General features: G+C 39.6%; 2 protein-coding genes across 2 annotated transcripts in view; one reads left to right on the top strand and one right to left on the bottom strand.

The window, feature by feature from the left end:
• Positions 1-17: 17 nt before the first annotated feature.
• Positions 18-21,499, top strand: PEX3 (peroxisomal biogenesis factor 3). Its single transcript, XM_076333755.1, has 12 exons — positions 18-120; positions 8,119-8,250; positions 9,654-9,735; positions 13,549-13,592; positions 14,817-14,941; positions 16,299-16,365; positions 16,465-16,519; positions 16,793-16,949; positions 17,896-17,966; positions 18,755-18,877; positions 20,060-20,156; positions 20,692-21,499. Exons 1-12 carry the CDS (start codon positions 48-50, stop codon positions 20,773-20,775), a joined length of 1,110 nt encoding a protein of 369 aa, XP_076189870.1. The 5' UTR covers positions 18-47; the 3' UTR covers positions 20,776-21,499.
• Positions 20,689-26,330, bottom strand: part of FUCA2 (alpha-L-fucosidase 2) — a 12,983-nt gene continuing 7,341 nt past the window's right edge. Inside the window, exons 5-7 of the mRNA XM_076333754.1 lie at positions 25,657-25,847; positions 24,309-24,417; positions 20,689-22,811 (exon numbers count right to left, since the gene is read on the bottom strand). Coding sequence (XP_076189869.1) covers positions 22,671-22,811; positions 24,309-24,417; positions 25,657-25,847 — 441 coding nt within the window. The 3' untranslated portion in view covers positions 20,689-22,670. The remainder of the gene's footprint in view (positions 22,812-24,308; positions 24,418-25,656; positions 25,848-26,330) is intronic.

Below are 26,330 nucleotides of genomic sequence, written 5' to 3' on the forward strand. Positions count from 1 at the left end.
TTCCGCCGACGCGGGGAGGCGAGGGGCGGCCGGGCCGGGCGCGCAGGATGCTCCGGTCCCTCTGGAGTTTCCTCAAGCGGCACAAAAAGAAATGCCTCGTCCTCGGCACCTTCCTCGGCGGTGAGTGCCGGCAGCCGGCCTGAAGGGCGGTGGTGGGCGCTAATAGGGCTCGCTGCGGAGCCGGCCGTGGGGCCTCCCCGCTCCCGCTGAAGTGCTCCTGGTTCCCGCCGGGGAGGCCCCCTCAGAGGCGGCGCTCGGCCGCTGAGCCCGACGAGCCCCCGGCGGTCAGGCGGGTTCCCCGCTGGCAGGAAAGCTTGTCTGCCGCCGGGCGAGCCCGGTGCCGGCCGCTGGCGTGACCGGCCCGGCGGTGCCGCGGGCCCGGCTGGCCTCGTCCCTGCATCGCCGGCGCTGTGGGCGGTGGGCTGTTGCGCAGGGAGCTCCGCGGTGGCGCGGAGCAGTCCTTCGCCTTGCCGGTGACGCCAAAGCGCGGCCACCGACCGCCTTTGGGAGAGCTCAGGTGGCATGAGGATTTTACTCATAGGCAGGGAGGAGAATCTACGCGACGTCCCGTAAGTCCTGAAACACAGGAGTTCAGCTTGCCTGGGTGTTCTCACGGCGGGTGTTCGTGGTGGCTTGAAACAACGTTTAACCGTGCAAAGTGTGGGTGACGTTTGTATTATTATTTTTAGGACGGAGGCTGAAAGCTTGAAAGTGGCTTGTGCATTGAGGTGAATTGTCAAATATAAACCAACTGCAGACACGAAACTTTACTGGAGAGGAAGGTTTACATTAATTATTCAAGCCGTTCTTGTCTTAAGGCTCTTGTCTAACCTGCAGGGTGGTTATGGTCTGGTAAGCTCCTCCTTTCCTTGGAGTTACTATAGGGTTATTTTTAGTCGGAATTGGATTTAAAATAATACCTTGGCTCTATCTTTCTGTTTAATAATAAAGTGCATATCTGTGCAGCTGGAGATTAGATACTTCTTAAAAGGTACAGCCATGTCTTTGCATGCTCAGTCATCAGATGTACTTACATCTTATGCAAATGACACGGAATTAAATATTATAGAGTTGCTAAGGAAAGTTTGTATTTGTTTATGCCCACTGGAACTTGCCTGAGCAGTTAAATATTCTGAGAGCTACGGGGTTTTTGCAGTATGTTTTGTCTCGTATTCAGGTGAGGTCTCTTGTGAATTGTATATACTTCTGACTTGCCTTGGTTGTTGTGTCCTCTGCATCCTTTCAGCATGAATTCCTTCTGCGTTTTTCCAAAGAGTGCCAATTAATACACAATAATAGGTTAGATGTTGGTTACTGAAGTACTTGTCAGACCGCTTCTCTAGTTCACCCCTTCACCTGCAGGTTTTCTGACTCTGCCAGTACAGCAGAATGTAGTGTTTACCAGTTTCTGAGCCACCACACTTACAGCCCACCATGTTAAGTAAACAGATTTACTTTAATATATCAGGCTGTAACCTGCAAGCTGTTCCCCCTCCCCTTCAACTGTCTTTGTGAGAGTGGTGGGCGGACAAATGGGAATAGTAAAAACATCACTTGTCCCAGTTTCAGCCAGTAAACGTGGATCAGTGTCCAAGTGGGAAAGCAGGTATCGGGGAGCTTATGGCTCTCGGTAGTCCTCGTAGCCTGAAATCCTAAATTCGTCATGTATACACAGCCCTCTGCCAGCCTGCAAACAATCCTAATATCACTGAATTTGCAGCTTTTTCCTTATGACTGGTGCTGTTTATGTACAGTTCAGTGTTACTTTCACTAAAATGCTACTGACTGGATGAAGTACACTTAAAAAAAATAATCAGGGACTAAAATAAAGTCATTTAAAGTGTGACCAATCCAAAAAAGCCCAAGATGCTCCCAAGATGCTCCTCGTTACAAGCGTTTCAACTTCTGACGGAAAATATTGAACTATGTTGTCATTGCCTGCAGCATGGATCAAGTACCTGTTTCGTCAGGCCGTGTTGTATTTGAGGACTCTGTAGTGAATTGCTTTTTCGTGTTTGAGATTCTGTAGTTAATCAGGGCCTCTGCAAGCAGGAGAACATCGTTAGCTGCCACCAGCTGCAACTTGCACCATGATATTTTAGGGCAGCCTGGGAGATGGAGGGATTTACTGCAGAGTGCTGCACTACAGTTGTTCAGCAGCTGAATCTTGAGTGCTTTGGCCATCTATATATTAGTTATGGATCAGACCTTAAAATAACTCCAGGAGCTATGGTAGTGCCACCACCAATGAATCAGAACTCTGAGATCCACAGCGGACTCTCCTCCAAAAAATACCGCCTAACGTTGAAAGGTAGAATGCAACTTTACATAGCTGCTTTTACTTGAAGACAGAATATTTGGAAGTGGCTGAATGATTTAAAAAAAGCATCCAAATCTGCTGATTTAATACCAGAGACTGGAATCTACCAATCTCTGATGTTTGTTTGGGTTTTTTTAAGAGCTGTAGGTGCATTTTCTGGGAAGGAGGATATAACAAGGAAAACAGGACATCACAGGGTTTAATGATTTTAAGTCTTTAAGTGGCACATGGTCAGAGATTAATGTGAATATTTAATGATTCGTTAGACTGTATGGGAGAGTCTTTACATTATTACTGATAGAATGTTGTATCAGTGTTGTGTTACTGAAGAGTTATTGCATCAAAATCTGAGCTGGTTGGTAGCTTTTCCTCTGTTTACTGAGATGGATTCCTTGTGTGTTATCAGTGGCTGTCATTCTTAGTGTAACTTCTGTCAGGCCCAACACTGCAACAGGTTTTTCTGCTTATGAAGATACAAAACTCCTAAGAGCTCAAACTGAGGGAAAAGCAACTGAAATAGGTGTAACTTTCCCTTAACCATAGAGCGGGGCTGAGAAGACCTCAACTTAGCAAAGACCCTGTACAAACCCTTTCTTCAGCAGTCTGTTCTTTTAGCAATATAAAGTAAATTGCATACTGAAAAGACTTAAATCTCTTCAAGCAAGCAAAATCTAGTGTTCTGGGATCAAACCCACTAGAAGTATTTAAAGTAGAGAGAGAGCTAGTATTACAGAGTTGCAAGGATGTGTTATATTCACTTGTTCTTATTGGACAGGTAGATTTACCTTAGAGCGGTTTCTATCTCAGAGCTCAGCATTCGAGTCAGATTTCAATGGATATTACAAAATTATTCACTGTTGAAATTCTCTTGCCGCAGTAGAAGAGCGAGTTCAAGGTGTGTCTGCAATGTATGGTTCTGATTTCAGCGGTGAATGAATTCTTGGTCAATTTCATCTGTTGCAACCTTCGGCTTGCAGAAAGAGCATTTCAGTTCAGAAGTCTTGTCTGCTTAGCAAAGGAAGTTGTCTTGGTTTGTGAGTGAGTGTAGGGGCGTTAAGTAGGTTTTGGTGGGACTCAGTGGTGCCAAGAGGATAAGGCTTTAGCGCCTTTTTATTTTAAATGTGGTTTTCAACCATAGTGGGACAGTTGTATGTCAGTTAATGCACGGCTTGTACATAAGGACAAACCACAACTTACGGAGCTGTCGATGTTCTGGGAGGATGCAGGCTTCTGTGTGTCAGTGCAATTTCTGCATAATGAAATTCTTAAAACTGAAAATTTTCCCTTAGTTTTTTTTCTGAGGGAAATAAGGCAGCGAGGGTAAAGGTTACATAGGGTTGTAAAGAGGTGTCCTGAAATCTTGATGCCTCCTAGTTACCAATCCCACCCTTCTGCTCATCTCTCTGCTCTACTTGTGAAGAAAGGAAAGGGCTGAGGGAGAAGTAAGCCATAACTTATGTGATGTGAGAAATATCCTACCTGATTGAGGCCACTGGCATGAATATGTAAGAGCCTGCAGATTTTGTAAGCTACTTCCATTACTTACATTAAGATGGAAAGAGACTATACAATGCTACAGCCAAAGAGGGACTACAGAGACAAATTAGAACATATTTCTCTCAATTCACTGTTAACAGATGAATCAAAGTGTTGCTTCCAGAGAATATGGGTACTGTAGACCCCAGGTGTTCCCAGTGTTGTAGGACAATGTCATGGTTTAACCCCGGCTGGCAATTAAGCACCACACAGCTGCTCATTCACTCTCTGCCCCCCTCGCCCTGGTGAGATGGGGGAGAGAATTGGAAGGGTAAAAGTGAGAAAACTCCTGCATTGAGGTAAAAACAGTTTATTATTTCTTTTTTTAATTATTAATAATAATGATAATAAAAAATTGTACAGAAAAGGGGAGGGAAATAGCAAAGAGAGAAAAATAAAACACAAGAAAGACAAGTGATGCAAATGAAAACCAGTTGCTCACCACCAACTGACCGATGCCCAGCCAGTCCCCAGGCAGCAGCCCCCCGGCCAATGTCCTCTTTAGTTTTATTGCTGAGCATGACGTCATATGGTGTGGACCTTTGGTCAGCTGTCCCGGCTGTATCCCCTCCCAACTTCTTGTGCACCCCCAGCCTACTCGCTGGTGGGGTGGGGTGAGAAGCAGAAAAGGCCTTGACTCTGTGTAAGCACTGCTCAGCAGTAACTAAAACATCCCTGTGTTATCAGCACTGTTTCCAGCACAAATCCAAAACAGAGCCCCATACTAGCTACTGTGAAGAAAATTAACTCTGCCCCAGCCAAAACCAGCACAGACAGCCAATACAAATGTAAATACATTTCACTTTGTAGATCAATTTTAAAGCAGTATGAATTGTAGTTCGAGATCCTTACTGAGGTTCCTGTACCTGAAGGTTCTGGCATCCTAGTTTGTACCACTCATCTGTTTCTGATCCCTCTGTGAATCAGAAGTGTTGGGACTATAGTTGTTTGCATAGTTCACATTTTAATGAAGGCAGAAAAAGGTTTACGTAGAAATTACCTTTTGGGCAGTCTTATTATTGCTGAATTTTCTTAATTCCTGGTTTTGTATGGAATGTATGGGAAAGATTCAATATGAAGTTCCATCTATACAATGGTTTAGCTAATTAGACATGAGTAAAATGTTACTGCTGCCACTTCTTGCAGACCTCCTATCCCATACTGAGAGGTAAAATTGAGTTATATTAGCTATTGTAAAAAGTTGGTGTCCACTTTGCTTGTTTATAACAACAGAGACTTTCAAAATGTCAGCTTAGTTTCTTACAGTTATGTTAGCTGACTTGACATTATGGCAGTTCTTGGGATGTGGCTTTCTCCGGTCCCGCTTCCAACTCCAAGTGACGATGTTTTCATGTGATGCATTCAGCCTGGACTACTTAGAAGTCCGTGTTATTTTCAGGTCTTCTGAATTAATGCTATGTGTATCAATATAGATACACACGGTAGTTCTAAAGTAAAATGTGAACACCCATGCAGACTGACTCCCAGGCTGACAGCTCTTGAAACGTCCCATAAGCTGGAGACTTGCAGAGGCTCTGATGCTGCGTTCAGGCACAAGTGACTAGTGGGCAGAAGTTCATTGTCATAAACGAGACTCTAATTTCCCCAGTGCGGCACTGCGTCCTCCAGGTGACCTAGAGGCACTTACAAGCCATGCTATTAGTAACAGAGGCAGTCTGCTGCTGACATCCAAACTTTTTTGTTGTTCATTGGTTTTGCTTAAGCTGTGTGGATGGTGTAACTTTTACTTTGGTTAACTTCTAATGCATCGCATTCCCAAAGATGAAGATTATATTGGAGTAAATAACATCTGTTAGTGATGGGTCAAAGTTACAGCTTAATTCAGGGGAGGGGGGGAGAAATAAGACTACTAGTAGTTGGTGTTGCATCATTTTAGACAAGTGTTTTTTCTGGAAACTCCTTGTTAAACCTGGATGACTGCTAATGCAACTTTGGACCCTCAGGAGGCACAGCAGTTCTTGGTACAGAGTAATCACACAGCTTTAACAATTGAGTATTAAGCAATTAGGTGTCTCAATCGTAATTACAAAGGTGCTGCTCCAGCATATCACTCAAGGTCATGCACATGAGTCTTCTTGAATTGTTGGCATGTCTGCCTGTGTACATGCAGGAAGGGTCTTTTTTTTTATACTTATGAGACCTTTCTGCCACAAAACCCGGAGCTAAAGGATTTATTTTGGGGGAGAAAAATAAACAAAAGCAGTCCTTTGGACAAATGACTATGTCTAAATGTAATGTGAAAAATGTGGTGGGATAAAATGATTGGAAAAATCTTGTGTTCAAAAACTATTTACTAATACTAAAAATAATTGTTGCTGTTTCAGTATGTTAGCTGCACAAAAAAAAAAGTACCCTGACAGTTGTGTTCTAAATACATATTTTTGGCAGGAATTGATAATTTTTTAGAGAAAAATAATCTAATTCTTATTTATGAAGTCTCATTTAACAATTTACAGTGGTAAAATTGCATTTTATGTATATGGAACCATAATATTAAAGTTTGCATCTACTGGGGTGAATCTTCCACAAGGCAAATGCTCAGTCTGGCTAAAGGCTGAAGCAAGAGAGCGTGACTTCCCCATTTTTATTTTATGAGGCTTTTGGGAAATAAATGGAAGTGACTGTGGTTGTTCCAAACTGGTCTGGCTTGTAGTTGCCTATTAGGAAACCAAATGCTGATAGGAATAGCCGGATTTTTTTGCAACCATGAATATTGGGGCACAAAGTTGACAAGCCTTTTGAAATACTGATGATAGTTTTGGAGAATGTATTGAAAGGTTTTAATGATCTAAAAAATGTAGCTGAATTCAAAATCTTGGGGAGTTTGGGGTTTGTTTGTTTGTTTTAGGTTTTGTGGATCAGGCTTATAAAAATAGTTTTAAAACTTTCAGCATTCAGCAACTGTTAAATGCCTTATTCAGATATTAACTTGAAAATGTGAAAATTGAATTTGGAAGAAAACTTTGCAGCTCTGTGTTTACGACTTTTGAAAGTGCTTGGTGGAAAAAAATAAAGACTTGATTCGATATTCAGATTTCTTCTGTGTACCATTATTGACTTGACAGAGTTGGAGCTGACACTCTGTAGAGGAGTTTCAGTACTTAGGGGGTTGCTCCCCGGTGGACAGAGGATGATCAGCTTGTACAATAGTCTTTTCTGCTTGGGTTTGTTCCTCCCTTATCTCTCCCTCGCCCGCCGCCCCGTTCCTGAGAGAACATGGGAAGAGCTTGTTATGCACTTAAATAGGTAACTGCTGCTACCAGTGCATACAGGAGGCAGCAAATGAACTTGATACACAGGAGGTGTTACGAGAAGCCCTGGGTGGAGGGGGAGAAATTCAGGCAAAGCAGCTTGCAGTGGGCAAAGGTGCTGAGGGTAAGTATAGAAGACATAGTGGTATCTTGAGGAATGGCTTAGAAAGGGGGACAGAGATGAGGAAAGTTAAGAAGAGGGCTGTGGGCAGCCTGGAGGGATCTCTGAACCTCTGGTGGTGTGGGAAGAGCAGTTGGGGGAAACTTCAAAGGGATGTATGTTGGGAGAGGAGGAAATGTAGAGCAAAAATTTGTGGTGGGTCTTTGTAGAAACGGAGATTCATAGTGAGGGTGATGAGGGATCATCTTCATCCTCAAGGGTAGGAGAAGAGTAGGAACCAGGCATGGTAAGAAATAAGAGGGCCACAGTCAAGCCCCACTGAAGCTAAGGTTCTTCCTACGGACAAGTTTCGGAACAAAACAAAGGAAGTGTTGGTCTGTAACATTTTTCTCTGATTTTTAAGTGATTTTTAAGACTTGAGTTTTATCTCTAACTTCTGATAATTTTAGAAAGATATCTTTTAAAAAAATTAAATTTTCATCCATCTCCAGACCTATGCATTTCAGTTTCTTTTCTTTATTCTTTGTTTTTGTTACCCTACATTTTTTTCTCTTCCCAATATTTGCTTCAATCTCTTCAGTACTAGTTGTTCACATTGCAGTAGTACCAAAAATGCCTTCTTTGAAAGGCAAGATACCTCTTCTCAGGAAAGTTTCTCATATTGATTCAAGTCATTACCCTTGACATTTTAATTAATTTTGAAAACGTTATTTCTGAGTATTGCTTTGTCAATCAGTATTAAAATACTCAAGACCCACATATCCCAAAAAAACCACTATGCACCCTTATGGTTTAGAATCAAAGGAAGGGGCTGAAGGGGCCCTCCTCACATTTTTAAAGCACCTTGTAATATGAAAATCTCTCTGTAGGAGTCTATTTACTGGGAAAATATGGGCAGAAGAAAATCAGAGAAATCCAAGAACGAGAGGCAGCTGAATACATTGCCCAAGCGCGAAGGCAGTATCATTTTGAAAGTAATCAGAGGACATGCAATATGACAGGTAAGATAAGGAAATAGCTACTGTTCTGACAGTTGGAATTATTTGGGGATTTATACTACATATTGACAGGAAGGAAGAATAAAAAATGTAGGTGAATTCAAAATCTTAATTAAATACTAGTGCATAAATAGAGTCATTTTGCATAATAAAAACAGAATCTGAAGGAAAGAGGATTGAAGGGATTTCTAGGGGTCATCTTAACCCTTGGTTTGAATATATCCATCTATAATGCATAGAAATATACATGCAGGTTACGGTTTTTTTGTCACTTTGAGACCCTTTGCGTATTGCCCTGAACTGCATGTGGTATTGAGGTATGAAACAGCACTCAGATTCAAACAATACCAAATTTACAGCAGGATTATTTTATTCATTATAGCACACTGTTAGTAAGCTACACAGAGAGCTTGGTGGGTAATTTTTATTTACAAATAAGCAGCATGTCAGCCCATTAGTTCCCTACATTTTAACAGTTAAAAGGTACCTGACTAGCTGGGGAGCAAAAAGTGAAAGTATTTCTATTACAGTATTGGTCTTTGGATTTTTGGAGAGGAGATGGTAGGGTAGAGTTTAACAAAATCCTTGTCATTCTTGTAAATACAGGCCATTCAAAACTATTTCTATAAAACAAATTGGGCAGCACTTTCTTCTCCTGTTGAAATTTGTAATGGCTTCTTGGGTGGCTGCAAATGCTTTCTGCGCACTGTGTTTACCCTGACATGAAATACCCTGGTATTTAATTTTCATCTTTTCCATTTTGTAGTGCTGGGATTGATTTTACTGCAAGGACGAAGTTTTTCTTTGCCCTTCGTTGTACAAAGTACCTTCTATCTGGCAGCATGCATTCTTGTCAAGATTTCTCATATTTTTTCTTAGTATTTATTATGTTCTGTGCATGCTTGTTTTCTATTTCCTGTTCCCATCATATAACAGCAGATTGGACATTGAATATTCTGAAAGTAAAGGATTTTTTCCCACCAGCTTTCTTTTGTTTACAACGTACCTTTCTCTGGTTCTCTTGTTGGGGAAAAAAAACAAACCTCGGATCTTTTTCTTCTCATTTGGAGAAGTGCAACAGTGTAGATTTTCACCAGATTTTCTTCTGGGGAGTTGAAGGCACGTATATGCAGGATGTGAGTGCACATCTGCAGCTAGAGCCAGCAAAGACATGCAGCCGTGGAAGGGCAGCATTGTGCCCAAGCTCATAAGAGGCACTAAGAGGCACGCAGGTAATTGCACTTCTGAGTACCTCCAGGGTTTCCTATTTTGTTTGTCCTCCCAGCTTTGCCTGTTGAGCAATGGGATTTACATTGTGTAGCAGCTATTGAGTGAGAGCTGGGGATAGGTTTATGATGATTTTTTTTGATGTTGACAGATTTTTTCTTTTTCTCTTTTAATAACAGTGCTGTCAATGCTTCCAACATTGAGGGATGCCTTAATGCATCAATTAAATTCTGAGAGTCTCACATCTCTTCTTAAAAATAGGTAAGACTGTTTTGTTAATTGTGTTAAAGATCACTTGTTTGGATCACAAGATAAGGGTTTTTTTTCAACTTATATATTTATAATATAGACAGCATGCAGGATTTTGGTTCTGTGTCCCATTGAGTCACTAGTCTTAAAGTATTTTGAAATTGCTACGTAAATATTTTGTGTCATGTTAGATGTATTTTGATAGGTATGGCTGGCATTTTCCAAACATTACAAGAAATAATAGTTCCTTTAAGATGCTGCAATGAGAGCCATGGTTTTTGTTGAAATGCTTCTAAGATAGGCAGATAAAGTACTTACAGGATCTAGTCCTCTCTTAAACAGGACAGAGTATCTTGACTGAGTTGTTGATGTTGTGTTTGTAAAAATGTTTATGTAATCTTATCAAGGTCAGACATGAATAGTCATGGAGAGTATCCAAGATGAGATTGCAAATGGATGTAAGCTATGAGAAGTAATTTTTTTCTTTTTGAAGTAGAACAAATAGGGGCATGTCATACTGTAAGAGGAATGCTTCCCTGTCAGAAAACACCTTTGGTTTCCTTATAACTGCAGGAACAAATAGCGTATTTTTAAATATATAAAGTGCATAATAGCATACTTTAAAAGTAGAGTAAGCTGCTTGGCATTTGCCATGGAGTAAAAGTGTTACGTAGGCAGTTAACACAGGGTTTCTGACTCACTCTAGACTGCCTTTCTAGTTTACCTCCCACTAGCTTATTTATATAGCTATAACTTCAGCTGACCAGCATTTAATAGATTACCTATCCAGTCATTGTCTTTTTTTTCAGTCAAAAAAACTCCCACAACAAGGCAACAGAATGTGATATTTAAAGTGGGAATCACAGCCTGAACGATATTTTTATAACAGATTATCTGAGAATTTGCAACTGTAATTGAATATTATTTACCCCAAACAACAAGAAATTAGGAAAAGTTAATTTTAATGGAATATTTAATATACCTGTCATAATAAGAGTTTTACTCAATGAAAATTTAACCCAAATAAACAAGAGATTTTGTGGATCATCAGATTTGTCTTCTGGACTGTGCAGCAAAATAGTCTACAAAGGCCTGCAATCCTTTGTTCAGTGGTGAAGACATATAATGCCTTAGTTTGTTCTCTGTAGCATGCATTCTTTTATCAAAATATATCTGGTGTCCCTAACTTGTTTGACTAGTTGAAACAGTTTACGGGTACGGTGACACACTTCTGAATTCCAATAATCCCAGGGAAAATAGAGATGAGACTTTCTGTTATTATTGTTATGCATTTCTGAAAACAAATACTTCTTAAAATGCTGGTTACTTGCAATATCCTGTAAGCATGGATATCCATTTAGAGTGTATCTTACAGTGGAGTTTGTGTCCTAATGCTTCTTTTTTTGGCTTATGCTGAGGAAGTTTTAACTAGATGCTTGAACTTTTTGAACTGAAAAGGTAGAGAAGGGGTTGGGAAGGCACACATCATGGAATGAGCCATCAGGGCTCATTCCACTTTGAAGTGAGGCTTTGAAGAAGCTCTGCATTCTTGTGCTACACATGGAGGTATAGATCTGTCTCTTTTCTTTCTATGTCCATTTGAGAAGATGAATCAAATGGCTCTGGACCTTTGAGTGCCATTGTTGAATATACAAAAGAGTAGATGTGGAGATTTACCTTTCTTAATGTCCCTGAAGATATATTCTTTTTCTCACATCATCTATGTTGTGGCTTAGCATGTTATGGATCTATGTTATCATATGTTACAGCTCGTGTTATGGCTCAGGTAAACTCCTTTAACTTCAAATCCGTTCACTTCCTTAAATTTAAAAACTTTTTACATTGCTTTAGTAATTTGGGGCGGTCAGTGCTAGGTTGGGGGTGTAAGCAGGCCGAAGTCTTCAGTCTACCAGAGAAACTTTTAAAGAGGGAGCGGCGCACAAGACCACAGATGTTCTTGCTCTGTCTGTCGTCCTCTTTTCAAAGCAATGGGATTGAATGAGGTGAAGTACCTGCTGCTGTAGCCTTGCAGGTGTTGCATATCTCCCACCTATTCAGCACTTAGCTTTATTCCAAACCTGTATTTTTTTTGTTTGCATTGCTTTTTGCCTCCGTAGCAGATAATGGTTTTCCAAATAAATAAATGTGAAATGAAAGTTGAGTTTTGAGTAGCAGCTGAGTCTTAGTAAATTGCAGCAGATGAAGGCTGAAAAATCCATTTCCACTGTTTGGCTTAATACTTGCAGACTTAAACTACTACCTGGCTGTTGCCTTATGTTGTGAGGAGAAACTCTGTAAGCATGAGCTCTAGAAAATGTTTTGACATAATAGGTGCAAATGTTGTTGGCCAACATTGATGTATTGGCTTCTCTTTCTCTCTTCAGTTGGCATGGAAAACTTACCACTCATAAGTAACAGATGTGGTTTTGAGTCCTGTTACGTGTTTTATCTATAGAAATATTACTGTATTTTTTAACAGTCTTTCCTTTGTTTTGCTTTAGAATAGCTTTTAAAACTGTTGATTTAGCTTGCAAAAAAAGAAGTATGTAAACTGGTTTTGTATGTGCCATGGATCCTTGTATCTCTTCCAGCTATCCTTTCTTTAATCTGTCTCTTTATTTTCTGGAGTTGTAGACTTAATAGTTTATTATGTCAGTTCATTTGCATTATTTGATAGCGGTGAGCTTAAAAATTCATTGTTTATGTAAGTGATATAATGGTCAAACTAATGCCAAAGTGCATGTGTTTGTTCCAGACAGATGAAAACATGCCTCAGTGGTTAATTGTGCCTGTAAAGAGAAATGATTTCTGGTGAAAAGTGTATTATTTTTTATAAACTATTATTTTTATAAACTAGGTTACTGTAAAGTCTAAGCTTTAATCTAAGCTCTAGGTTAATCTGACCTATCTGCCCTAAATATTTAAGTGTTAATTCTGATCCTAAGAAATTACCAAATGTTTCTCAAAGTGACTTTCACAAATTATTTCTTCCACGATAGAGATACAGTAGCCATTCTTCACTGACAGTGCTTAACAGGCGAGAATGGCCGATGAAACTTTTTGGATGGTTAGCTTGCTCTTATCTCTGCTACTGCTGCTATATTGCTAATATGACCTCTGGATAGTACTTATAAATATGCAGCATACCTTAGGCAGTTCAGGTGTATCTATGCAATCTACAGCCTTGCTCTTTTGACTGCAGAATATATAAAATTTTAGGAATTGGTCAGGTCAAAAAAGTAAACACGCCTCAACAAAAGAAGAAAGATCAGCTTGCATTTGTGTGGATGGCGCAAGACTTCTTTTTCACAGATGCTCGTGCTCTCTTTGTTTTTTGATGATCAAATCTGAACTTTAAAACCAAGTCAGGCAATGGTAAATCTTGCAAGAAAGTAGGATATAGGAATTCTGATCCTGCGCTTATGATGCACAGGTGGATACAGGAAGCCCTACTGAACTGAGGCCTACATTAAGTCTATACAGGATCAAGGCCCCAGGAAAGACCACTTCGTACCATCAGTGGGCTTTTTCTGACTGCTTAGTCAGTAGTAACTCAAAATTGATAATGTAAGTGTATAATTGACATCACTAAACACTACATTTATACATTAAAGTTTGAATATCTTTTCTGTGACTTCATAGTGTATTGTTTATATACTGCTTTCTTGAATGAGGCAAATCAATGTAGATATGAATCTGATCTGAATAATTATAGTAGCTAAATGAGCTCACTTTAGAGCACTGTTATTTCATTTAATATATGTATTAATTTCCAAGGAAAATACACTTTTTAATGTTTAATATTTCCATTTATTTTTCCCACAGGCCAGCAAACAAATTAGAAATATGGGAGGATTTAAAGATAATAAGTAAGTGGAAATGAAAGATTCCATCTGCATAATATTTAGCATAAATTTAAAATGTCTTTCACACCCTTTAAAATGCACACTTTACACTGGGTTGTTGTTTCAGTAGGTATGAAGATAGTGTAACACACCACATGGCAAACCTCCTCTCTGCCCCCCCCTCCCAAAAGCTCCTCATGATGGAATTTTTCGTAGCCCTGAGGGAAATTAGAAGCTCAGAGACGAAGGTGAAGAATTTTATTGGCCTTCATGTTGCCCTGCCCAAGAAAACTTTGTGAGACCTTTCTGTGCCATCACAGAAAAATCAAACTAGTTTTTCAGAAAGTTCTATGCTGAACCTAACAGAAAACATCAATCAGAAATGTAGGCCAGCCCTTACATGGCCAGCACTTTCCTTTTTTCAAGCCTGTTGGAGATAACCGCTGCTATGGTGGTTATGAACCCTTTGGTTCATCTTATTTATTGGCTGATGGAAGCAGCAGAAGGGAAGGAAGAATAGTGAAGTTGGATAGCTATGTAGTGAATACTACTGAGCTTTTTTTTACTACTTTTGATTCCTTGGTACCATTTATTATCCCTACCGCCTCCTGGTTTTGTCTTTCCTTCCTTTTGGTTTTGTTTCTCCTTTTCACAACACCTATACAGATCCTACTTTTGATCCAGCGCCTTTCTTCCCATGTCCTTGCTAACTCAGCATATTCATGCATATTTATTCATGTCACTTCTTCCACACATCCTCTGTTGCCTAGTGGCTGGTAGCTGATCCTCATTTTCATTTTCTTTCTTTAGATATTAGCTGCTCCTGCTCAGGTAGCTTTTTTTTTTCCCAAGCTGCTGTTATGCCTTCTGTGTCTTAATTGCATGATGAGGGCTAACACACTGTGTGTATTTCCTGGCCTAATGAAGAAAGATGATTTGACAGTACATCCATTTTCCTTCTGGAGCAACTTGTATAATTTTTTTTTTTCCAAAACAACTTGTGTAACGTGCAAAATGATATTAATATAGGACTTTAAATGGGACACTTTAGATGTCGATCCAGCACATATTAGACTCATGACCATCTTGGGTATGTGTTGTGAAAACGTGTGTTATGACAACCAATGAGAGAAATATGACTGTGTATTTAAAAATCATCAGCACTTCTTGAGTCTTGGAGTGCACTCTCCCTCCTTGACTCACCCTTATTTCTTCAACTTTGAAGTTATTTTGTTGTCTCTTTTCAAGGTTTCACAAGAAGCATTGTAGCTGTATATAGTACCTGTATGCTAGTAGTTCTTTTGCGAGTCCAGTTAAATATTATTGGCGGTTACATCTACCTAGATAATGCTGCACTCTGCAAAAACGGCACAGTAAGTTTCTTGTTTTGTTTCAAAGGTAGAACTTCCACTTTCTTGGAAGTGAAAGGATTATTTAGTGAGAGATAAAAAGGGCATAGCTTAGGAGTATTAGAATGAAACCAAGAGTTCTTATAAGAGTGGGAGATGTGGAAGCATTACTGGAAGTAACATGTATTGATGTGTTGTAATAGCCTCTAAATTTGGATGATTTGGTGATACTGTTGCTTAACAAAATACTAGCAATATTGAAGAATACCTTTTGTCTGCGTTTGTGTTGCTTAAAGAAGGTTACTTCATATCTGAACACCACCATAAAATAATTTCTTTGCTTTCATTAGTTTTTGTGAAACAGTAACACTGTGTGAATGATCCAAGATACGTATGCAAATGTATATAAATGCTTAGGTCTTCCTAGCACATACATTAATTCCCCCAGTTAAATTTTCCTAGGATTAAAGAAGAAAAATGTTGTCTTTGAAATTTTGACTTTTGTTTAACTCCAGAAGGCCATCTACCTACATGTCTGTTGGTGGGGCCAAGCAAGGTAGAAGACTTGGTTTCTGTTTACATAGTATATCTCTCACTGCTCAATAAAAATAGATCGATCCCACAGTAAGCGCGTACCCATTGTACAGAGTAAGATCTGCAAATTGTTGGACGGCTCATCTAAAAATAATGGATACAAACTTTGATTAGTTGTCGTATGCCCCTCTGCAACAGCTCCTGCTGAGAGTAAAGGAACAGCATGTCAAGGCAGGTCTGAGAAAAGCTTTCGTTAGGGAGGTCGGGGTTGATGGAGGTCGTGCTTCATTTTGTAAAACCTGAAAAAGCTTTTTTTAAAAGGGCAAGGTGAGGTTGGACTAGAAACGTGTTTCCTTTCTGTTATTTTTCCAATAGAGAATAGGGTTGACAGGGCCAACTCTGAGGCACTCCGCTGGAGCAAACTGGGATCCTGTCTCAGTTCCTGACAGCTTCTTTTCTGTCAGATAGGCTTTTGTTAGGGTTGAGCATACCTATCCTATTCCACTAGGTTTAACTTTTGGGGTGATGGAGAGTCTAGTTTCACCTGCAATGCAGTTTTTTAAGAGACTTTCCTATATATGAATGAAAAGTGATTTTTCTGTGCCACTGAAGATGGAAGAGAGTTCATTATAGTATTGAAGAGAAGAATGCCAGAGGGCTTATGAAAGATCCATGGGTTGATGGCAGGAAGAGAGTCAGAAGCTACAGAGTTGCATGAGAATGGGGAATCCATCTGCTGCAGGGTATTATAAAGGTTAAGGAAATTGGTCGCAACCGGTTTGAAATGATTTTTGCATTGTTCTCTACTGGTGACGTGTCACAGAACTGTTGTGTTTTTCCTCCGTAGACACCACTAGCTCCCCCTGAAGTTCAGCAGCAATATTTATCAAGTATTCAGCACCTTTTAGGAGATGGTATGGTGCTTATTATGAGCTAACTACACTTACAAAATTCTACTTTTTTCTAGACTTGAGCAAATCATTAGAATAATTTTGACGCTTTCCTCCCTCTAGGACTGACTGAATTAATAACTATTGTTAAACAAGCTGTGCATAAAGTTTTTGGAAGGTAAGATTCTATATTTCTCTGTGGTTAGCTTTTAAGTTTTATTGTGATGACTGTTCCCAAAACAATGAGTTTTATTAGAATCAAAAAAAAAAAGGGGGGGGGGAGGTGTACTGACTTTTTCCAAAACAACTTTTTTATTATAGCAGTCTGTGTCTGCCAGTGCAAACCAATGTAGCAGATTGGGATCCTGTTACTTGTGAACATGTTATCGGTAGGAGAGCAAAGCATCATTATTCATTTTGCAATCAACACTGTAGTCTTTTTCCTTTCCAGTATTTCCCTTAAGCACACCCTGTCTCTTCTGGAGCTGGAACACAAACTTAAAGATATCAGGAAAGTAGTGGAACGTAAAGATTCAGATCAGATTGCATCTTACTCTCCCTTATGTCATTATCTGATGCCAGATGAAGAAAACCCCTTGGCTACCCAGGTACTTGTTTCAATTTCTTTCATCTACCTTTTTTCATTCTGCTTTTTTTTGTTTGTTGTTTTTGGGGAGGGAAGGGTACTTAACAGTCCTCTAGTTGTACCGTGGTATCTGTATCTTTAATAAATGGCGATGCCTCTTCCTTCATAAATCAAGTGTCCTTTCCTCTTTAATCTAGGCAAAGTAAAGTTGTACTTTCTTCAGATTTGTTTGGAAAGAAGTGTCATCGTCGGAATGTCAGCTCTGAGCTCAGAAACACAGCCCAGTTACTGCTTTTAGCCTGTGATGTGTGCTGTAACGCAGTGCAGCTTAGCTCAGCCCTAAGCTAAATTGTATTACCTTGCACTTGTGTATCAGCAAAGATCATGGACAATGGTAGCATCTTGGCTGATGCACAAGAAGGTGATGCTGTGCTGGAGTCATTTGTTGTTTGGGCCGGAAAATGAACAGGAGTCAAGAGAAAGGTGTATCTAATCCCAGTTGTAACATTAAAGTAGTTTCCTAAGTTTTGTAAAGGTGTTTGTCTCCATGCATGCCATAGGTTGGAGAAAACTCATTCGTAACTTGATCTTATACTAGTATGAAGAAGAAACAGGCTTCAGTGTGTGACTACATGCGCTTATCCCTTTAACTTAAGCTGATATGCAGGGTTTATTTCCGTTTTGGAGGTCAGAAGTGGAAAAACTACTTTGCTTGATTAGTCTGGTATTTCCTGCTAATACTGTTTTTAGTAAAAAAAAAAAAAATCCTACAGTGACCATTTAAAAGGAAAATTAGAACACAAATTATAAAGAATCCGATTTACGACAATAAATCTTTTCTTTTAAATGGATTTGACTTATACATCTTGACTTAATTCCATGGTACAAAACTCTTCTATTTCTACTCTTATTCTTAACGGTTGCCAATGGATTTCTTACTAAATAGTGTCTGTCTTTGCTTTTTCTAGGCCTGTGGACTCACAGAAAGAGACGTTGCTACAATTAAATTACTTAATGAAACTAGAGATATGCTAGAAAGGTATAGAGAAATATCCTGTATTCACATTAAACTCCTCCTCACAACTGTTGTTTATGTAAGACAATTACTTTCATATACAAAGCTGTCAACTTTCATTTGTGAAATGTGACTGCTCTGCTGCATTGTAGGCTGGGATTTTCAAAATTTCAGAGCTCTGAAACTCATTTATAAGAAATAATCCTGCCTTATCAAGATAGCCGGGACGTCCTTCCCAGTCAGACCCCCTTATCTCTTCCTCACCTTTTCTGTAGTTAGGCAGGAACAGAGGAGTACTTCTCTTCTGCTAAAGCGGGGTAAATTGAGAGTAATTTTATTGGATTTACTTGCTTTGATAAAATGAACACCAGTTTTGGCTTATCAGAATTTATTTTTAATGCAGGGGTTTGAGAGTGGTTGTATGCGTCCTTTTACCAGAGAGCTACTGAAGTGAGGCTTCCGTGATAAACATTGAATATGAGCGAATTGAGCCAAATGCCAAACTATTCTTATAATTTAGCTGCTAGAGATCTGGGACGTTTTAAGGATAAGTCCCTTCTATGTTATTACTTAGTAAGAAAGAGAGAAGTGAGGAACGCTTTAGATTTGTCTGGTTTTTAGTAACCTTAGGGTAGAGTGTAGGTTGTTGATTGGTTTGCTGTGGAGTTATTGGGGAGCAGGTCTTTCTTGAGGTAGCTGTACTAATGGCCTTTCGTCTGGGTCATACATCTGTAGCATTGAATACTTGCAGCGTTTTTTAGTTTGAAAAAATAAATCCCAGGAATCAAACCATTTGTTTGTTTGTTTTTCAGTCCAGACTTCAGCACAGTTTTGAGCACATGTTTAAATAGAGGATTCAGTCAACTGCTGGACAATATGGCAGAGTTTTTTAGACCTACTGAACAGGACCTCTCTCAGAATGGCTCTGTAAATAGGTAAATGTTTTCTTTTGTTGTGGTTCTCATGTGAATAATGCTTTGGGTTCACAGTGAATTCCAAAAAAGGCTACTGGTTTTGCTGCCTACTTGAAGCCCTCATGCTGGAAAGGATTCTGTTTCTTGCTTTTCAAGAATAAATACAGTCTCCTCACTTCACCCATGAAGCTGCTAGAATTCACATGAGGTATCTTTCCCACCGTTACTTGCAGATCTAAAAGTAGAAATCAGAAGACCTATACTTCCCGCTTTTTGCCAAGACTGCACAAGCAGAGTGCCTTTCTAGCTGAGGAGGATTTACCCCACTGGTGGTGACTACTGAAAGATGTACTGCAGTACCTCCCCTGTGAGGCCGTGAGAAAGACGGCGTTCCCCTAGCGTTAGCAGATACGCTCTGTGTGCCCCAGACTCTGACTGTCAGTCGCTGTAGTTCTCAAGGAAGGTGGGCGTTACCGTGACTCTCCAAATACATGTAGCCAAAGCACCTACGGAGCTTTAGGTTCTTCGCTGGTATGCTGAAGAAAAGAGATTAACATTCAGAATCTTCTGCCTCTTCCTAGAAGGCTGTTTAAAAATAGCTTTTATTCTGAAGTTAACTTCGGTTTTAAACAGTGCAGTGAGAGTGTTACAAATCCAAAAGCTGAGTTCAAATCCTTGAAATATGATTTCTCAAATATTAAAATTAAAACCCGGAATAATAACTGGGTTTATGTACGCTTATTTTAATAACTGATGGCTCTCAAAGAGTAATGTTTTTATTTATATATATATATATACTATTTACATCACTTAAAATATCCCAAAGGCTGTAGTTTGGCTGTCTGTCCTAAGCCTGGTTTTGAGTTTGAAATAGCGTGAGATTGTAGAGCGGCACTTCTAACAACTGTTTACACACACACACACACACACACAAAGACTCTGGCTAAACAATATTTATCTTGCATGAAAGCAAGTATGAAACTGTGCGCAATAAGAACACCAATTGAAATTTGCTTTGGTGGTACTTTATATTAAATGAAAGACTTGATAGGGAAAAAGAACTTCATCTGTATGTTTTAGTTTGCAGTCTTTCAACTCTTACTTCAAGTAAATACTAATTATTTAGAATTGTAATAATCACAGTTTAGTGGCTTTACTAATGTCAGAGCAGGTCTAGGTCAATATTTTTTCGTTCTTTTCTAGTCTTTCCAGTGTCAGTCTTCCTTTAGCCAAGATAATTCCAATAATAAATGGACAGATCCATTCAGTATGCAGTGAAACACCCAGTCACTTTGTTCAGGTAAGAATCTTGCTTATTTAAAATATCCCAAATAAAATTTTGAAATGAACATTGTATATTTCTTTTCAATAACATAATTCATTGTTTAATTTCAGTGGCTTCAAAAAAAAAGTAGAAACAATTGGCATAACTTAAACTTTTTGTAAACTTGTATCTTCCAAAAATATGCTATTTCTCTAGAACCTCTTCCCTCTGCTAAACTGTGCAGGAGCACACAAAGGTCTCTCGACTTGGTTCTACTTGCAGTTCTGCCCATAAACCTTTCAAAAGCAAGAAATTTGAGTTAGATCTCTGTGGGAGTGCCAGGTGCTTTTCTCATGATGAATTATGTATGAATTCTACATGATGAATTGTATAGATGCGGCACTTAGGGACATGGTTTAGTGGGCACGGTGGTGTTGGGTCAACGGTTGGACTCGATGATCTTAGAGGTCTTTTCCAACCTTAATGATTCTACGATTCTATGTACTGCAGCAAAACCAGAATAGTGGTGGATGTGTTTGCTAAGCAAACTTATTCTTTAAATTTCTTCCAGGACCTGTTGATGATGGAACAAGTGAAAGATTTTGCTGCTAATGTTTATGAAGCTTTTAGTACCCCTCAGCAACTAGAGAAATGAACTGCACATTTATAGGAATAGATCCTGTATTTATAACAAATCTCTTGTGACTACTGATGAGACTTGGGTTAATTTTATAATGGTGTAGGAGTGCTAGACCAGCAGAAAGAACATTCTGAAAAAAGTGGGAGTGAGCCCATATTTGTTCTAATTCTAACAGAATTCTGTTTCAAACACCCATTAAAAATATTCTTGTTGAAAGAATTATTGTATGTAAAGACTTTTCTATTAAAAAAGTGGTTAAACTCTTCCATAATTAATTTGATTATTTTATTGCATCTGAAAGGCATCTGGTGGCAGTATTACAGCACATTACTAAAAAACCCATTTGTTTGCCTGGGGTGTGCAAGTTTTGGAAAAAACTAATGAGAATGATCTAAGAATAGCACAGAGTAGCAGAATGAAGTCAGGCTTCTTTCTTCTTCTCCCAAATTTTTCTTTTTATAAAGGAAAACTTTTTTCCCTTAACTTTACCAATGTTATTCCAAAGAGTCTCTCATTCTTCAGAAAGCCTTTGCCAACTGATGCACGTTCCTCTTGAACAAGCTGGGGGGGGGGTGCGCTCTCTGTTACTTAATACTAAAGGAATGTGGATTTTTAGAAGTTCTCTTGTTTATGCTGTTCAAACAGCTATGCTGTACACATTCACTTGTAAATATTTTATCTTAATTTGTATTAATTTTGAGCCCAATTGTCTGTATTGTAATAAAATATTTTAATGTAAGATTTGTGCGAGTATTCACGTTACTAGCAGGAAAGGCAATAACCTCATTTGGCCCATCACCTAAAATCTTGACATAGTTGAAAGAGTAAGTTTAACTTATACAGTAATAGTTTTGCACTTGTTAACATTACTCGGGAAAAATAAACCTTTGATCCCTACACTGAAACAATTCATGCTGCTTGTTGTCCTATACCTCCCCCTCTTTGCAAACTTCGTACTGCGGGTCTGTCCCTACAAATCTTGACACGTTATGAGTCTGGGAATTTTTCAAGTTGGATGCAATCATCTCCCCTCTGCTTAAAACGTTGTCTCTCTGCCAAAGTTGAGGATCCCTAGCAACTCCTGATTATTTCTCTTTTTTTAAAAAGTTAGTCATTGAAGTATATGTTTTGTTTAGTAGTCCGCAGAAGGCACCCTGGTAACTGTAAAAACAATGGCTGTAAACAAGAGTCAGCTTTAACCATGTAAAATCACACAAAACAGGAAAAAAAACCCTCCCGCTTCACTTGTATCCCAATAATGGATAGAATTACTCAACAGTAGGAACAGATAAAACTAATGATTTCCATGACGAGAAGTGAAGATGTACATATGCATTGCCTCCATGCATTTGTGATGAATTCCTAACCCTTACAGGACTGTTCTTGCAGATACACTACCCTCCTCAGCTAAAACCACCAGCTGCCAGTTGTTGCACACAACTGGAAAAAGTTTATTCTTTTCTCCAAAACTGACAGTTTTTACTGTACAGTTTTGTGGAAGTCAGTTCTTCAATGCAAGAAATCTAACTGCTGTGCATTTGAACGCTGGCTTGAGCTAGCTTTGTTCCTTCTCATGACTCTAAAAAGCTAGCGCCTGGGTTTTTTTCCCTCTGTTCTTCACATAACTTGGCAAGAAACTGACTAAAAAAAAATGGAGAGGTCAAGGTAGACGCTCAGTTTTTCACACAAGTTCGAAGAAAGAAACTGCATGCAGAGATCCAACTATCTAGTGCTAGATTTCATGTGAGCTTCATTCCATTCCATCCTTTAATAACAGCCCGCCTTTCAGAAAAAGAGTGAAAGAAGTATCGATGTTTCTCTGTCAAGCAAGTAAGAGTTAGAAACCAGCGATGAGAAACTGGGCAAAACGTCAGCATTCCCTACTACCCAAGGCTCCAGCACTCTATGGCTCAGTTTATGTCGGTCAGTTGCAAAGTCCAGCCCCACTGACATGGCAATTGCTTAGGAGTTAATTGAGGTAGAGCTATCGCCATTCCCTTTTCTCCCAGTGCAACCCATTTCAGCAGTTCCTTGTAGCCAATCAGCTTCACCTGAGGTAAAAACATACACCGCAGTTAGAACAGTGCCTTTTCAAAGTGCACATAATTGCAAAATTGACAAACGAAATGTTGTTCCATAGCTACTTTACTATTCAATTATCCTTAAATGCCACTTATCGACCAAATGAATGATAAAACAATGATTAAAGGTAGAAGAAAAAGACTTGCAAAGTAGATGGGTATGTAAGTAATAAAGCTAGTGATGCTGGGTCTTGAGAAGTACTTAGGTCTGTAAAAGGTACATAAACACTTTTCAGAAGTATTTAGGATGGGATTTGGGTCTAAGCAGGGATCCAGGCACCACAGTACGCAGCTTCGTATCGCCTATTTCTGAAATGCCCATTTCCCATGGTGGAACTTGTAGTCTTGAGTGAGCAGTATTTCTTACAGAGCGCAGCCAGGTATCTCAGAACAGAGCTGACCTGAAGAACCTCTCCACTAAAAACACACAAATAGGTTTTATGGTGAGACATTTACACCAGCTGGTGAAATGCTGAAAATAGTGGAGCAGCTTAAGGTAGCAGCTGAAGACCAGCCTCTACCCCTGAGGAACGTTACTCTCTTGTGCACAAATAGTCTAGATGCCTCTACAAAATTCAAGATGCATCTACATCAGTTCTGAAATTACTCTTTCTTCCTTATCGCAGAGCTCTCTTGGCACTAACTAGGTTCTTTTCATGCGGAACTAGACCAGAAGAGACAGTCTAGAAACACTCTTAATGCATTTCAGCAGCTAGTGGACATCCAGTGCATGAGACCAGGACAGAGCTAAGTGAATCCCCACCTTAAATGCACAGTGTTGATATTAAGTCCTCAGCACCAGCTGTTCTGCTCTATAAATCTGCTTCTATTGGGTTACGCTACTTGCTAGTGTAGGTGTGGCATCCCTGTCCTCAACTTCTGACCACCGCTTGCTCCGAGACACACGTCTAGGGTTGCACTGACTTACTATTTAGCATCCCTGGGCAATGAAAACCTCTGTGTGCTTTCCCTTTGTGCAAGGCTTTGACTTGAAACTACTGCACCATTACAGCAATTACAGTATCACCAAAGTCATGAAGATGGCTATTTATAAAGAAAGGTCACGCTGAGTTAGAGTCTACACAGGAAATGGGAGGGGAGGCAGGGGTTTTTTTCCTGCTACTTGGCCTCTTTTTATGATCCTTAGTTTGCAAGCTAAAACATACCCCAGCAACAAGTCAGTCTAACTTTGTTTGTTGGAGAAGAAACATCCCACTGGGAGGACGACGACAAGGAGGTCCCCGAATAAAAACAAACATGTTGCTGGGTCTCCTCCAATGTACTCTGTCTGAAGAGTTATGCATTCCCAAAGATGCCAGAAACTAAAATAAACACTGATGGAACATAACAAGTCCTAGAGGTGTTTTCCTTCAGAGCATGTTCATTTCTTGCACTGTGTGTTAAAAGCCTCACTGTTCTAAAGGGGAAGGGGGAGAGTGGGGGTGTGTGGGGGGTGTTGTCTTTTACCTGTGTTTCTCCAAGCTTAGCCTGTGGCTCACCAAGTTCCAGAGTCCCAGAGACTGGCCAGTTAAGGAAGATAGCATTGACTTTGCCTTCTTTAGGGCTGAAAGTGTACCTGGTTGAAAATGGGGAACAGAAACGCATGTCAGTTTTTCCTTGCAAATTTTCTGAAGCGATACACAGAGTGCTTTCAAGACTGGAAAAAATGGATTTGAAAAGTCAGCATTAATTACATTTTCACACACATAACCATCTTTTCAGACAATTTATACCCTTTAATAAAGTACTGTTCCTTGAAAATATGTTCCAACAAACTAGAGGTAACAGAGACTATTAAAGAACTGAGTTTAGAGGTAAACATCTGTAGTAACTCACTGCTGCTCAGCCATGTCGGAAGGAGGTACCTGCAGGTCAGGGGGAATCATTAACAGATAACTGTGGGTTATATTCAGAAAAATATGGTAATTCACATCTATGCACAAACATACAGACATTCCACTAAAAAAAAATTTAACAAGATTGTGTGCGACAATAAAGCTTCCACCTTGCATAGCTAGTTTTTTAAAAATTTAATTTCAGCAGACATTATCTACAGTATGTCCTTGGAAATCTTGTGGCATACGTTTGAAACATTCCTCCCTCCTTCCTTCATTTAGTTACAATTTGTTACTGCTCTTGGGAGTGGTTTAACTAAACAGTCAACAGTTCAGCATTTCAAGGCGAAAGCCAGATAGCCAAATCTTACTGTGAACAGGAGTAAAAAGGCCCGCTGAGGCAGAGAAGAGGGTCAAGACCAAAACCCTGATGGATCATTAAGGTGTTACAGCAGCTATGAGGCACAAAGGCAGGGGAGAGTCCAGAGACTGGCTGAATTTAGTGACCGAACAATTGCTGTTATCTTCCCATGCATTTTTACCTTAAAAAGAAATGCAGAATATGCTAGATTGATTTCTAGTTTCTCTCTCTCTCCCCTCTTTCTCTCTAAACAGTGACATCAACTATTCCTTCGTACAGATAAACACTGCATAGCAGTTTTATATTTCTGGATTTATATTTTTTTCTATAGTTTCTGTTCCCAGCTACACTATGAAGCACAAGATCCCTAAGGAAACGCTTGCAACCTTCCCTTCAGCCTCACCATCATCCCAAAACTACGTTCTCTGACACCCATCATCTACCTACAGTTTTATACACACTTTTACGTGCAGTTACTTAAACTGACAAAAGGGTTAATTTCTTCACAGCATACAAAGTAAGACAGTGATTTCTGTAGCATCGAGTCATTAAGAATTTCAAAATTTCACATACACTGCTGCTGCTTTATGCAGCCTACACTTTGATTCAGTAGCCATACCACACTTCTGGTGTGACCGTGTCGTTCTGCGCTCTCCACGGTTTCGTTCCATAGATGGCTTCTCCGTTGACTTGCAGCCAGGCACCCATCTGCCTCAGGCGTTCCTCAAATATAACAGCGATGCGACCATCGTGAGTGGGCCCGATATTCATCAAGAGATTTCCTCCACAAGACACTGTTTCTACAAGTTGCTGAAACGTTTTTAAACACATACACAGAACATATGGTTACGGCTAATGAAATCAAGTATTTGAAGTTCTTTCTAAAGCCAGGCACACTGCTTCAGAACGATGAACTGAACGAGTTACGTTACTGCTGCATGTTTAGGCTTTGGGGGTCATTCCAACAGCCAATGCAAAATTTAAGCTCCCATAAAACAAAGCTCTGCTGTCAATTTTTATGGCAGAAGACAGCCCAAAATACATTTTTGCACCAATATGTCTGACTGAATCTACATTAGAATCAGATCCTACAACCTTTTAACGTTTCGACTTCTGCAGGCATTTCACGAAGGTTTTACCGATAGAACAGAGAGATGATTTCTCTACACGAGAGGAGAATAAGGCTAATAGACGCCACTGCGTTTTTACTGAAGCTGAGAGAAGCAACTTCCTCCTCCTTCCTCTGTTTGATGCTCTCCCTATTTTACAGAGACATCTGTAAAACACTAGGAA

Source organism: Aptenodytes patagonicus, chromosome 3 (assembly GCF_965638725.1).
Source record: "Aptenodytes patagonicus chromosome 3, bAptPat1.pri.cur, whole genome shotgun sequence".
NCBI classification, from domain to species: Eukaryota; Metazoa; Chordata; class Aves; order Sphenisciformes; family Spheniscidae; genus Aptenodytes; species Aptenodytes patagonicus.

Bases quoted from the DNA above. Each gene is read 5' to 3' on its own strand.
- PEX3 (XM_076333755.1), top strand. From the start codon at position 48: ATGCTCCGGTCCCTCTGGAGTTTCCTCAAGCGGCACAAAAAGAAATGC. The intron at 16,520-16,792 runs GTAAGATTCTAT...TTTCCTTTCCAG, and splicing joins GTGCATAAAGTTTTTGGAAG to TATTTCCCTTAAGCACACCC. The intron at 18,878-20,059 runs GTAAATGTTTTC...GTTCTTTTCTAG, and splicing joins CAGAATGGCTCTGTAAATAG to TCTTTCCAGTGTCAGTCTTC.